The sequence below is a fragment of the Scleropages formosus genome, chromosome 1, assembly GCF_900964775.1.
Source record: "Scleropages formosus chromosome 1, fSclFor1.1, whole genome shotgun sequence".
NCBI lineage: Eukaryota > Metazoa > Chordata > Actinopteri > Osteoglossiformes > Osteoglossidae > Scleropages > Scleropages formosus.
The window spans coordinates 26557163-26571751 of NC_041806.1; the positions used below are offsets into that span (position 1 = coordinate 26557163).

The following is a 14589-nucleotide window of genomic DNA, read 5'->3' on the forward strand; positions in this document are numbered from 1 at the left end:
GACACGAACCCCAAACCCACCAGAGAGCAGGCACAGGCCAAACCCGCTGCACCAGCACGCCCCCCTCCACAGTTCAGAGTTCGTTGTAAATGCAACTACTGTTCATAACTTTTATGAATAATGTTTTGATCCTTACAACATGAACAGTAATTGTTTACAGGCCACACTTGTTTGCTTATAGTATTTGTTAATGATCAGATTATTACTAATTTGTGTTGCTTAGCTGATGCCCACAGTTCTGGCAGGATACTTTAACTGGAGAAATTCAGGGTAAGACCTGCTTTAGGGCATGACTTTAGGTCCCCTCTGGGGACATGAAACATTGCCAGAAAAACTCTTCACCCCTCGTGTAACGTGCTGCCCAAGGTTATGGCATATGTTACATGAAACCTAAGGCTCTAACAGTTCTGACCAAATGGTTCTAGGCAACAAGTTAGGGTTGATCACAGTGGCTGAACTGCCTCTCATTTGTAATCTACTTACCTCATCATATATTCCTAAATTTACCACCTTTTGCTTTTTTTTCTGTAGAAATGGTCAGATTTATGATTTTTCCTTGCCAGAAGCCATCAAGCAACTTATATATTTTAAGCAGATACATATAAATTCAATTCAATGTCAGCATCTTTCCTTTAGGATTTTAGCTTCTTCTGTTGCCAGTTCTAGCATCTTGGTGAAATTCTGCTCTGTGGCTTCTGTTCTTTCTCTTAGGGTTTATTGGATACCACCACCAACATGCTGATTATTAACCAGGTACAGACATTTTCAAGGTTAAATAACACTAATAGCATTATTCATGTGTTTACATGCCTAGTGCTGGATTTCATGAAGCCTTATGGCACTTAGATGAAAGAGGCCAGAGAAAAGTTGTAAGTGGGTTAAATGTGACCGACACAAAAGCCGAGAATTAAGAATAAGAAGAAACAATTGGAATAAAAACAGAGGCACCGATGGGCATGTAGATGGAGGTGGCAGGTGCTGCTACTTTTGATCTGGCTTTTTGGACATGCTGGGCAAAGACCTTACCCTAGTACCCTTCCATATCGACCATATTCATTTGATTCTTTTGCTGACCATTTTAACAAGATTTGTCTGAAGCATCTGTGCTGTAGCAGGGTGTGGTGAAGGCAGGGAGGTGAAACTTACATTGATAATTTGTGACTTGATATGAACAGACTTTTGTCCTTTGGAGGATCACATCATGTGCTAATCTGTTTGTATACATTGCGTCATGTCATCCAGTTTTTATTACCATTATAATGCATTTCTTCACCAAATATGTTAGTCTATGTACCATAAAAATGTCAAAAAAGGAGTTACTATCCATTTTAACTCTTCCTTTAGGCAGTAAATTGTAGTGTTTTTCCAAACCAATAAACATTAATGGTTTTACAAATTGCTGTTATTCAAACTTTTCTAATACCTTACCTGACCATGCCCTCATTTTCTGTTGAGGAAGGAAAAGATTTAGAGTAGCAGACATGCAGGTGACTTCGGGGAAGGCCACTACAGGGTCTCGTGCTCATCAGTGACCATGGTCCCTTACCTCGTAGCCTTCGGTTGCCCTCCACTCGCCCTCAAGGCCCTCCCACCATCATTGATTACAGCCACCTTGCCTCACCCTCAAACAGCAATTGAGCAAAAATGACCAAAATGTTTAATCATCCTTGAAAAATGAGCGGAGCAGCATTAATATCTCCCTTGAAAAAAGACGTGGAGATGTGCAGGAGGAGGAAGCTACGGCTGTTTGATGGGGGCATTACTCACAAGCCACTGAGTTCATTATTGCCTTTGTGCAATAACCATCCCACAGATACCATGCAAGCGCTGCCACTTTCTAATTCATTTAATCCTGTAATTATTGATTGACATTGCAGGCGGGCATACAGGTCAATATTTCCCCGTATGCACCCAGATGTTGCGAGGCTTGGACCAGAATGAAAAATCAGAATGTGGGGAAAAATTGCATTCATTAAAGATTAATTATAACCTGGGGATGATCCCTTTGTGAGGGGGTGCGGTGGCGCAGTGGGTTGGACCGCAGTCCTGCTCTCCCGTGGGTCTGGGGTTCAAGTCCCGCTTGGGGTGCCTTGCGGCGGACTGGCGTCCCGTCCTGGGTGTGTCCCCTTCCCCCTCCGGCCTTACGCCCTGTGTTGCCGGGTTAGGCTCCGGTTCCCCGTGACCCCGTAAGGGACAAGCGGTTCTGAAAATGTGTGTGTGTGTGTGATCCCTTTGCTGTACACAGAGGCATAAAATATCTTTTAGAGATTTACACACACTTATTTGACTGGTGCTTGAACCTTAGCTCCACACATTTATGTGTGTTCAGAAGAGATTCATTTAATAAATCAAGTGATTGCGGTGGTTTCCATACCGTTTGTCATTGATACTACACAAGTAGGTGATATTTCCCTCCATATTCATTTGTTCGCCAGGCTCGCGTTCATGGACTGTAGACAGGAGGAGAGGGGTACTGGAGGCCCTGAAATCTTCTACACTTGTTACAGAACCACTTACTCTGTGATATATACACCCTTACATTTACATTTTATTTATTTTTTTACCTTACTCTATCAGATGTGCAACATCAGCACTTGCTTGCTTACTTAAAAGCAGCTGAACACCAGAAAGTGTCACAGCTGGGGGTACATCGACTTCTGAACTTCTTGATATCCATAGCTTCAAAGACATAAGGGAGGATTTCTTATTAAACACTCTGAGATTTGATCATAGGCTGGTCAGGCATGCAGAACATCAGATGAAAATGAGAGCTGTGAATATTGGTGCGGTTGCTGCGAAGAGCTTCCGTTTTGTCTTTTTTCATATGGTGGTTGCACTTTTTTTAATGATCTCTGTCAATCCAGCGGGTCCTGCTTCACGTCTGATTTCTCCCAAAACCCAGCACACCCGACGTACCAAAATATTATAATGTAACTTGTAGCAATTTCTAACCTTTCTGCTTTATCTCATAAGAGGGAGAATGTACACAATATAATATAATAGCTGATACATGCATATAACCGACGTCAACAGCCACTTGTCCCGAGCAGGGTTGCGGCGAGCTGGAACCTATCCTGGCAACACAGGGCGCAAGGCCAAAGGGGAGGGGAAACTCACTGCACAGGACACCAGTTCGCTGCAAGGCGCTCCAAGTAGGGCTCAATCCCCAGACCCACCACACAGCAAGCACTGGCCAAACCTACCGTGCCACCACATCTCCGTGTGTATTTATTTATTTTAGACTTATTTTCAGTGTATTTTTATACACCAAATGTACAGAAAACTGGAAAGCCTTGCCGTAATGTAAAATTATAAAAGGTATAAAAGTATTATAAAAGCCATAATGTGTAATGTACGCTCTTCCTTCTCCTAATGGGGTTAATTCATTATATATAATTATATAAAATATAGGCCTAGAAAGAGGAGAAATCCAAAGACAAGAGATTTGAGGGAACACGTGGGATGATTTTGCATTTACATTTATTCATTTAGCAGACGTTTTTCTCCAAAGTGACGTACATCTCATTGAAAATACAATTTGTGCATTACATTAGGAGAAAGAGACATAGTTGCAGACATGTGATTCTTAAGTAAACCTAGTTTGTTTCTTTCCACTTGATGCACCGATGTTCATCGCACGAGTAGGTGCATAAAATGCAGGATAGATGAATCCTGATCACCTTCTGAGATTTTTTTTCAAGATACACAAACATTTACATGCAATACAGGAGTAGCAGCTGTGTAAAGGCATATCTGGGCATGATCATAAAGTTGCGGTTCAAGAACACAATACATGAGCTTGAGAGATCTTGGGTGAAGTGAGTCCGAAAAAGCTGATTTTTCAGACCCTTCTTGAATGTAGACAGGGTTTCAGCAGTTCTGAGTGAGAGGGGGAGGTCATTCAACCACAACGGAGCCAGACCCGAGAACCTCCGTGCTGTTCGTGCGCAGGACAACCAAGTGAACAGAAGTAGATGAGCGAAAGGTTCTGGCTGGGGTGTAGTGGTTGATCAAGTCTTGTAAATAGCTAGGAACAGTTCTACTGATGCATTTGTAGGCAATAACCAGGGTCTTGAATTTGATCCGGGCAGCTATAGGAAGCCAGTGCACAGAAATGAGTAGAGGAGATACGTGGGAATGCTTTGGTAAATCAAACACAACTTTAGAAGCTGCAGAGGTTTGATGGCAGTAGCAGGAAGGCTATACAAGAGAGTTGCAGTAGTCCAGATGGGATGTCACCATGGCCTGGACAAGTAGTTGGGCTGAGTCGGTTGTGAGGTAAGGACGGATCCTGCGGATGTTATGCAGAATGTATCTGCAGGTCTGGGTTGTGGCTTCAATGTGCTGAGAGAAAGATAGACTTGAGTCAGTAGTCACTCCCAGACTCTTAGTTGAGGAGGTAGGCAAAATGAGTGAGTTGTCCAGTTTAATCGATAGATCGTGACAGGAGGACAGGCCAGCTGGGAGGTGAAGAATCTCTGTTTTGGAGAGGTTGAGCTGGAGGCGGTGATCAAACATCCATGCAGAGATGTCTGAAAGGCAGGCAGCAATGCGTGTGGAAATGTCTGATGCTCCAGGTGGAAAGGAGAGGAAGAGCTGGGTATCATCCGCATAGCAGTGGTATTTGAATCTATGGGTGGCTATGACTGGGCCGAAGAAGGAGGTGTATATCGAGAAAAGAAGAGGACCCAGTACCGAGCCCTGTGGAACACGGTTGAGAGAGGCAGGGGAGAAGAATGAGAGCTCCGCCAGGCCACTTGGATCTGTCAGCTAGGTAGGACTCAAACCATCGTAGTGCCGCTCCTTTGATCCCAAGCTGCCTCAGAGAGGAGAGTAGAATCCTGTGGTTGACGGTGTCGAATGCTGTAGACAGATCGAGGAAGATGAGATCCGAGGAGAGGGAGGCGTCTCTAGCAGATTGGAGAGGATCAGACACCACCAGAAGCGCCGTCTCAGTGGAGTGACCAACTTTGAATTTTCCAGAAGATGGAGAAAAAAACCACACCATGAAATCCCAGACAAAGAAAAAAAAAAACGCAGAGATAATATCAAAAACAATGAAACGTCAGTGGGACATGAGTACTGGGGAATTTTTCTACACACTGCAGTTTCACATCATGCAAACCCAGTTTTTTTCTTCTTTTCTCATTTCACATCAGCAGCCAATAAAGAAATGCCACCTGAGCCCTGTCAGTTCCTTTTGTGCAAACGTAAGTTACAGGTTGCATCATGATGATGTTTCTTGGATATTAGTCCGATCACTATCTGCAAGATGGAGACACTATATAAGCTCTGTACTTCAGAGGTTTACCCTGAAAACATATATGGAAAAGGAATGTGTGCAAGTGATTACTTTTCATACTTTTGGTCTTTACACCCTTTCTTAGGCAGTTCCTTGTGAATGCAATTTATGAGGAATGCAGTAGGTGTACAGTCTTGGTCTTGCTATCACAATATGACTATTGTTGCTGCTTAATGTAGTGTCCTGGTTAAAGAAGCATGTTGACAAGAGCAAAAGACATGGGGGGGTCAGCTGAGGAAGGTCCTTGGTAAGAGAAGTGACCAAGAACCTGATGATCACCCTGGCTGAGCTCCAGAGATTCTGTATGGAGATGGGAGAAGCTTCAAGAAGGACAACCATCACTGCAGCACTATACAGTAATTGTGCCATGCAGTAATTGTGCTATTACTGTCTTCTGGGAATTTGGTGAATAACTTCAGCTCTGAAATACTGAACGATCCCACAGAAGGTACTGACAAGTGCAAATGACTGCTTGAGAAATAATTTTAAAATGTTGTTTAAAAAATCTCATTCTGCTTTGCTTTCCTGAGGAGTTTCCCTTTGAACCAGCTGATTTCCTTCATAAAACTCAAAGTGCTGGAAATTTCCTGTAGGAAAGTGTGCAGGAATGCAGCAGACCGACCAGATGTGTCACCGCTTGTTGAGAACCACTCCAGGGTATATGAAATATTGATAGACGTGACAATCACACTGAGTGAATTAGGATAAAATGAGTGGTGCTGGAAACACACACACACACACACATTTTCAGAACCGCTCGTCCCTTACGGGGTCACGGGGAACCGGAGCCTACCCGGCAACACAGGGCGTAAGGCCGGAGGGGGAAGGGGACACACCCAGGACAGGACGCCAGTCTGCCGCAAGGCACCCCAAGCGGGACTTGAACCCCAGACCCACCGAAGAGCAGGACTGCGGTCCAACCCACTGCGCCACCGCACCCCCACGGGTGCTGGAAACATGATTGTTTTACCTGAAGGTCCTTGTCTTTAAATCTCACAAGAGGATTCTGTTTCACTTTTTTTTACTTAATGAGAATAACCTCTATAAAAATGCAGTTATAAACTAAATAAACAGCATAACATTGTTTGCAGTAAACTTTTGAAATACTTTTCATTCATTCATTCATTCATGGATTCAGTATTGGTCATTCACTCACACATTGATAGGCTAAGGGCAAGTGAGAGTTGCCATCGTTAACAATGAATAAATACCAGAAACCTGTATTTTAATGTATTTCAATGAGCTCTGATGTTAACTGTCTTGGCTCATGCTGAAAGGGTTGGGGGGTGGGGTGGGGTGGGGTCAGCACATACCTGAATGTGGTCTCTACACCTGGCACTTATGTCACCCTTCCACAGCTCAGGACAATGACTTTTGCTGCATTACAGCAGGAACAAGTGTCCCATTTCAGTGCAGTGTGATGTTGACAACTTATTGAGTTGCTCAACAACTATTCAGTTCCTAACTGTTTTTGCTTGGAGCATTTTACTTATAAAGAGTAAATAAGTCCAGGACATTGCAATTACTTTTACAGTTATATTTAATAACCTGCCATTATTTCATTGTCAAAGAAAAATGTTTATTTTTTTAGAGAAACCCTAACCCAAGAAGTGTAGCTGTGAAGTATAGTAGTACTGAATCAAGTGTCCGCATCCAAATGTCCCTTTCTGTTGGTGCCACAGACTTCTTATCTTGTTCTCTTGTGTGTCACTTTGGAGAGAAGCATCTGCGAAATGCATAAATGTAGATATAAATGTACAAATGTCCCAGTGCCCTGCTGAGGACTGGTGTCCTTTCCTCCACACCTAGAATGCTCAGAAAGATGGGCTGAAACTTGTCAATTTCAATGGCGCACCTCTTCACCTTGAATGGACACTGTCTGCAGGTGCTCGTGGTCACTGATGCCCTGCCCTGTCGCTCTTCATTTCTGTAGTGTGCGCCGGCACGGAGAACAAGCTGAGCACGCTTTCGGACCTGGAGCAGCAGTATCGCACTCTGCGCAAGTACTATGAGAACTGCGAGATTGTGATGGGCAACTTGGAGATCACCAGCATTGATCGCAAACGTGACCTCTCTTTCCTCCAGGTAAGATTATTAAAATGCTGCTGACATTTCGACAGCCCTCCTCATAAAATTTCCTACTGACATTAGCATTTGTAGTAAAATGACTCAGCGCTCTTCCGTTTTTCCTTGCATCCAGAACAGATCCACAGATGGGGTGTTGGGTAAACAGGGGGTTTAGGGGTCACAGGGGTCAGGCAAAATCTAGATTTATGTACATTTTCAGCATGGGCTTTGCCAAAGTGCTTTTGGCAGGTAAAATACTATAAATGGCCAAAACCAGCTTCTTAAGATTATGATTTTTAGTCATCTGACAGTACAAGTACTATCAGTATAGTGAAACACCACAAAATAATTAAAAACCCATAACTTGACAAGGTATAGGTACACATTGCTCTGAATCAGAATTGCTCTTAATGACTTTTGCGTTAATTTTGTTTGTTTTGCTGTCGGTATATATCCCGACAGCCACGAGTAACTTCTGAACATCCGTTGCTTGTAAAGCACATACTAGATGTGATAAATCTGATACTTTTTAGTAATTGTACCATTACACAGAAGGAAAAACAAAGAAATGATTGTTACAGTACTGATGGTCATGTCCAGGGGGGCATGGTGGTGCAGCGGATTTGGCCTGTGCCTGCTCTCTGGTGGGTCTTGGGTTTGAGTCCTGCTTGGGGATGCCTTGTGACAGACTGGCGTCCCATCCTGGGTGTGTCCCCTCCCCCTCCAGCCTTGCGTCCTGTGTTGACGGGTTAGGATCCAGCTTGCTGTGACACCGCTCAGCGCAAGGGCTCTCGCTCAGTGAGTGAGTGGTCATGTCCATAACAGTTGGAATAAAGGTTACAACAAACATTCACAAAAGAGGTGGAATTCAATTGTCTCTGTCAAATTATCAGCCCATCAGAATGCTAGAATGATGTCATGCTTACAAAGTTGTCATTTACATGTCTGGAGTGCACTGTTTAGGTTTGCCATCAAACTGAAAGGGTGGGAGGTAACCTGCATTTGTACAGACGCAACATCATCTCTGCCATTAGCACAACAGAAAATAAGAATTAGGTGAAGCAGAAAGACAGGCAGGGTGGAGGAGCAAGTAGTACTGCTGCCTCACATACCCAGGTAGTGCAAGAGGGTTTCACTCCCTGCTCAGTGTGTGTGTGAAGTTTACAAGTTCTCCCTGTGTGCTTTCCTCGCACAGTCCAAACACATGTAGTTCAGGTGAACTGATCATATTAAATTGTCCTTAGTGTGTGACTGGCTGAGTGAGTGTGTGTATGTGTGTGTGTATGTACCCTGTCCCTCAACCTTGTGCCCAGTGTTTCTGGGATAGGATCCAGATCATTTCAACCCTGCTGAAGACAAACGGTGATTCAAGTTGGATGGCTGGAGAAAGTAGGGTGCAGTGGTGCAGTGGGTTTGGCCAGGGCCCTCTCTGAAGTGGGTCTGGGGTTCGAATCTTGCTTGGGATGCCTTGCAGCAGACTGGTGCCCTGTCCAGGATGTGCCCCCTATGCTGCTAGACTAGGCTCCTGGCTCACCGGGACAAGCAGTTGCAGACATTCCATGTGGATGGAGAAACAAGCCTTCAGTATAAAGAATCCAATACGATAAAGTCTTTCTCTTGCAGCTGGCAACTCATACACCAAATGACAATGTTATAATTTACTTAGGAGGACCTCTCACAAAAATCTGACATGCAAAAAGCTTCTCACTGATCCTGTGCTGGAAGGATCTGCAAATCTGCAGAATGAATGAACGTCTGCTTGGGTAGTCAGGCAGTCCGCATCGCAATGCCCACATGTTGACCCTCTCTCCTGTTCAGCAGCCACACAACTATCCACTTGTCTTCTGATAGCTTCTGACTTCGTTATCGGCTTCTCTATTGTACCAGAAGAATTGCTAGGGTAAGGAGTTTCTGTAATGTACTGCAAGGGCCTACATGGTTTTTAGATGTACATATGTATGTACAGTATATTTATATATACAGTATACTATACATATATATATATATATATATATAGCCCAAAAAAGCCCAGAATTTACATTTACATTTAGATTTATTCATTTAGCAGATGCTTTTCTCCAAAGCGACGTACATCTCATAGAAAATACAATTAGTACATTACTTTAGGAGAAAGAGGCATAGCTGCAGATGTGTGATTATTAAGTAAAGTTCGTTTCCTTCACCATATGCACCAACGTTCATCACACAAGTTGCTGCATAAAACTTTACCAGAACTGCACTATTATTACATTTCTGTAATTTTATGGTTTCAACAGCGATATTCAAGACTCTGAATTCCCAAACTACTGTCACGTCCATTTATTTAGCTTCTCCAAAGCATCTTACAATTATTTACGAAATTGACAGAGCTGAGCAATTGAGTATAAGCACTTTACTCAAGGGTAGTGAAACTGGAGGTGTGACTTTTTGGCCGAAAGGAAGCGCCTCTAACCACTACGCCGCCAGCTTAACACCGTTATTGATAGGGTGCTTTTGTGAACAATGAGTAGATAGTGTTGTTTAGTCGGTTCAAACTGCAGACACAAAGGGAGCTACACCATGACAAGGGCACTTGAACGTTTGCCAGGGGCTGCGCTGTGATTTCGCACTTCTGAAATAGACATACAGCAAATGGCATTACTGGAAACAAAACGAAAAAAGGGAAACGCTTTCGTCCAGCTCCGTGGTTCATCTAGTCAGCATTTTAAGGTAGATAAAGTATTTCAGTGAAGGTTTCCCGTTTTTCGTTCAGTTCCTGCTTCAAAGGAGTGAAAGTCACCCTTATGATGTGGTTCAAGAGAGCGTGAAGACAAAACCAAATTGCCTGGGATGCGCAGCACATTCTGTAGTGAACAGACAATGAAGTATTATACAATTTAATGTAATGTAATACACTAAGGTTACAGCAGAAAATATCTTATAATAATAATTAATGTTGTGAGTGTTTGCACAAAGACATAGAAAGCTGATAAAGTATAAATCAGAATCAGGGACCAATTTGGTTTATTTTGTTGGGGTCTCCTCGACTTAAAATTATTTCAGATTACTGTAGGTATCAGAAAAAATGCTATTATTTTGTATTAAAAACAAAAAAACTACCTTTACTTATTAGCTTATATCTTGACACGAAACATGTTAAAACTATTGCAGTTCATTTTTATAACATTTTATAAATCTGTACTTACAAAGAAATGTTCCTTGCTTTCTATTACATTGCCAACAACTGCTTGTCCCGAGTGGGGTCAAGTTGAGCAGGAGCCTTACCTGGCATTGCAGAGCGCAGGACCGAGGAGGCAGGGGACACACCCAGGACAGGCCGCCAGTCCATCGCAAGGCACCCCAAGCAGAGCTCGAACCCCAGACCTACTACACAGCAGAAACCAGCTGAACCCCCCGTGCCCCCACACCCCAACACCCCCACACCTCCCTATATTTCTTGCTTTCTGTTCCACAAATTTTCGAAATTTTGCTGAAGTTGGTTACTACATCAAATTTTAATGGATAATATAGCAAAGCTGTTGAGTCTATCTTTGGTCTTAGATCAGATTTGATTGATTTAAATTTGGAAGGCTCCTTTCCTCTGCTACTGCTGTGATTGCTGTTGTCGAAAATATGTGTGGCGCAATAACACATCTCATTCAAAGCAAAGCACTGCAGTTTTTTTTTAAGGACATTCCAGCAAAAGAAGAAGTGGCTTCAGTGCTTCCATTTCCTCGGGCGGTGCGGTGCGGTGCGGTGTGGGGCTCCATTGGGTCAAGCAGGTTCATCTGGCCTAAAGCCAATTCTGGTCAAAATCTGGAATGAATAATTCTGTAATTATGGATTTAATAAGCAGAAGAGAGATGTACAAGAGACAGATGTGAGCACAGCAGGTAGAAATACTAATCAGTGTGTTATTGTTGTAGAGACTGTGTGTGTGTGTGTGTGTGTGTGTGTGTGTGTGTGTGTGTGTGTGTGTGTGTGTGTGTGCGTGCGCTATCTCTGCAGTTGGAAGGTGTAAAAATATGTTGACACTCATACTGTCTCTACCACTGGTGCATCTGTGTGCCTTCTTCCTATATGGACTTAAAAACAACAACCACTCTGTTCTCGTGAAGAATTTAGCAGTATTTGTTGCTGACGAAGAGCATGTGTACAACATCCCAGTGCAAGCAGCCAATGCACAAATAATTCAGCAGTAAGACTATAATTCAGTCATTGTGACCCTGCCGTGTATACAAAGGATGTGAAGCTTTTCGTAAGAAATTTCGTGCACTACATTTTGTTGCAAAAGCTGATATTTGGCTTCCTGAGCTTCAGGAGCCAGCAGGAACACAAGTTCGAATGGAGCGAACCATCTGCAGTCTCTCCATGGCACATGAAGGACACGTGTTCTCAATAACGCCTCCCAGTAAACAGGAGTCCGCACCATATGTGCTTTTCTGTGTCCAGTTCTTGTCGCCACCATCCCTCCTCCCTTTTCACCAGCCACATTTCAATAGCGTCTCATTGTACACGCTGAATGGGTCTAGCGCCGCACCATCGGACATCATTGTGACATTAATAAATTGATGAGTAATTATAAATTAGGAGAAATTAAATGTGGATTAGTCCTTGGGGGCTGATTTCCTTCAAACACGACACTAACAAGCACATAGGGGGCTACGGTGGGTAGGTGTAAGGCACCATCTGAAATGACTGTTGAAGTGATGCATGGAAACAAGTGCAACAATTATCTCAGTGTGCAATTCAGAAGTACAGACAGAGCCTTTCTGTCTCTCCCGCGTTGTGTTTCTCCCCTGCGAGTGCCATGTTGCCCTTCTAGTCGTTTGTCTTGCTGGTGAGAAGTGCAGTTGCTTGGTTGTAATTACAATTTAGGCAGGAAACGGGGAGGTCGTTCGTCAAACTCAGTGATACACAAGTGTAGTGATTGTAATTAATAATTAATTATTAGTTATGATCATTTAAATAAATCATAATTAAACTGCTCTCGAATATGGGGAGCATATGAAAGGAGGCAGCGGTACAACCAGCCAACTGGTGTCAGAACAGAGTGTCAAAAGTGAGTTGTAAGCCTATTTACATTTACATTTATTCATTTAGCAGATGCTTTTCTCCAAATAGAAGTAAATCTCAGTGTGCAGTTTAAAGCCCTCTCTTCCTATTTCCCTCATTTGTTCCTCTAATTCTTTGTTTCCTATACGCTCTCCATTTTTCCTTCCTTTCTCTTCTTCCATCTGCTTGCTCCCTTTCATTTGAATCATCTTCAAATTAGCTAAAAATCTCCTTGTTTTCATTTTCAGTCACTTTATTTTTTTTTTCTCACTGCACTCAAAGTATTTCAGAGTGAATCGTCTTGATCTGCTGACCTCATTTGCAAAAAAACCATTTTTAATTACCTCCTTTTGTTTTTCCCAAAGTAAAAGCCTCTGAAAACCAAGGCACGTTCGCCAGTGTGTGGGATGTAACACAAATGAAGGGAGAGGGAGATGCACTTGACACTAATGTCATGAAGTACTTGCATTGTTTAGCCATTATACCATGTTTGCACTGCACCAGGATCTTTGAGTCTTCCTCACTAGGGCATAGTGTGAAGCAATGAAGCACATTTTGTGGCTTTTGTGGCTGATCTTTTCTTTCCCTTCAAAAATGACACTAAATAATTTAATTGCTCATCAGCTAACAATGCTGTTTTATAGTGTTAATATCCTTTGCCCTGACAGTAGAATAGAGTAAAGACAAGAGCTGTCACCACTTGAGGAGTCATTGTAGGAACTGCAGGCAGAGCAAAGCTGTTGTAAAGTGTAATTATAGACCTTTTCCTTGAAATGACGGCATTCTTAGTGCCTTAGAGCCCCCTGCTCACCCTGCCGTCGCCACCTCCGAATATCTGACTCATCAATGCATGAATAATTATATACTTTTCTTTTGCTCATTAAGTCCCATGGAACATTTTTTTCCCTTTTTCAGAAATAATAGGCAGAATAATTAAAGTCTATGGGAGGGATCATTTGCCTTACTACTATCTCCTCAGTGCTCTTTGAAGCAGTTAACTAACAGTTGCTGTAGGCAAATGCATGGAGTTTTGTTATCACTTGATCCTTGTACTGTCAAAGTTATTTTCCAAAAATAGTGAATGGGGCTCTTTACCAATCAAATAAATGGGCTATAGTCCAATTATTATTATTTTTCTTCTTCTTATTATTATTATTATTACTATGTGAGTTGGTGACTGCTGTAAAGCCGACTCAGAATGCTGTTAGTCACAAAATTTCTGAAGACATGATTATAGCAATTTCTGATCTGCTGTTTGTGCCCAGTGTTTTGTAGGAAGGAAATGTTTGTTTCCTATCATTTAGACTAAAGTATTGCTCATAAAATTTGTCTTGACAAAGTGCATGTAGCTAGGGACAGCTGGTAGTGTACTGGCTAGAGCTGCTGTCTTTGGACCCGAAGGTTGCAGGTTTGAGCCTCCCTCTGGCTGTAGTGCCCTTGACCAAGGTATTTACCTCCACTTGCTCCAGTAAAATTACCCAGCTGTATGACTGGGTAGGTTCACCTTTTAAGTTGCTTTGGAGAAAAGCGTCAGCTAAATGTAAATGTAACTAGGAAGCACTGGTTCTTCTGCCCTCGTGTCATAGTCAAGGACACAAAGCCTTTTCCAACAAAGCACCGCTCATGTAAACGTATAAAGTTAGGAGGTAACATGTCACTCTTCTTCTCAGCCATTTCTTACAAGTTTGACTTTGTCACAGAGAGCACTCAACAGGTCACTGTTCCATGTTTCATAAAGGGTCATTTCTGAATGACACCCATGACCCAACCTCATTGAAAACTTCCTCAAACTTCCTTAGTGAAATCTTTAGCTCTCATTTTTAGTATTTGTCTCACAGCTGACTGGTAAATACTCCTAAATATTTCTTCCTGTAGACCTGAACACGCAGAATGTATTGCATGGTGACAGTGAAGGATATATTTCCTCTCTCCAAGATGACATTGGAACATGAGCCCATCTACCTCAATTCCTCCTCTGCCCCTACCCATCTCCCATAAGAAGAAACAAATTTGAAGGAAAAAAAACAACCAGAGTAAAAAGTGTAAAGGTAATGGGAACTGAACAAATAAAACAATGCTCTTATAACTAAAGACACTACAAAGAAAAGCTGTGAGGAGAGAGATGGATGTTCTCACAGGCACTTAGATCTGAAATAGAGTGAGAGTGAGAAAAGGTAGTAGGGAAG

The 14589-nt window shown here is 42.6% G+C and overlaps 1 protein-coding gene across 2 annotated transcripts in view; it reads left to right on the forward strand.

The window, feature by feature from the left end:
• Nucleotides 1-14589, forward strand: part of LOC108922269 (receptor tyrosine-protein kinase erbB-4-like) — a 122336-nt gene that overhangs the window by 43465 nt on the left and 64282 nt on the right. For both annotated transcript variants that reach the window (XM_029252892.1, XM_029252895.1), the window contains exon 2: nt 7236-7387. In XM_029252892.1, coding sequence (XP_029108725.1) covers nt 7236-7387 — 152 coding nt within the window. The remainder of the gene's footprint in view (nt 1-7235; nt 7388-14589) is intronic.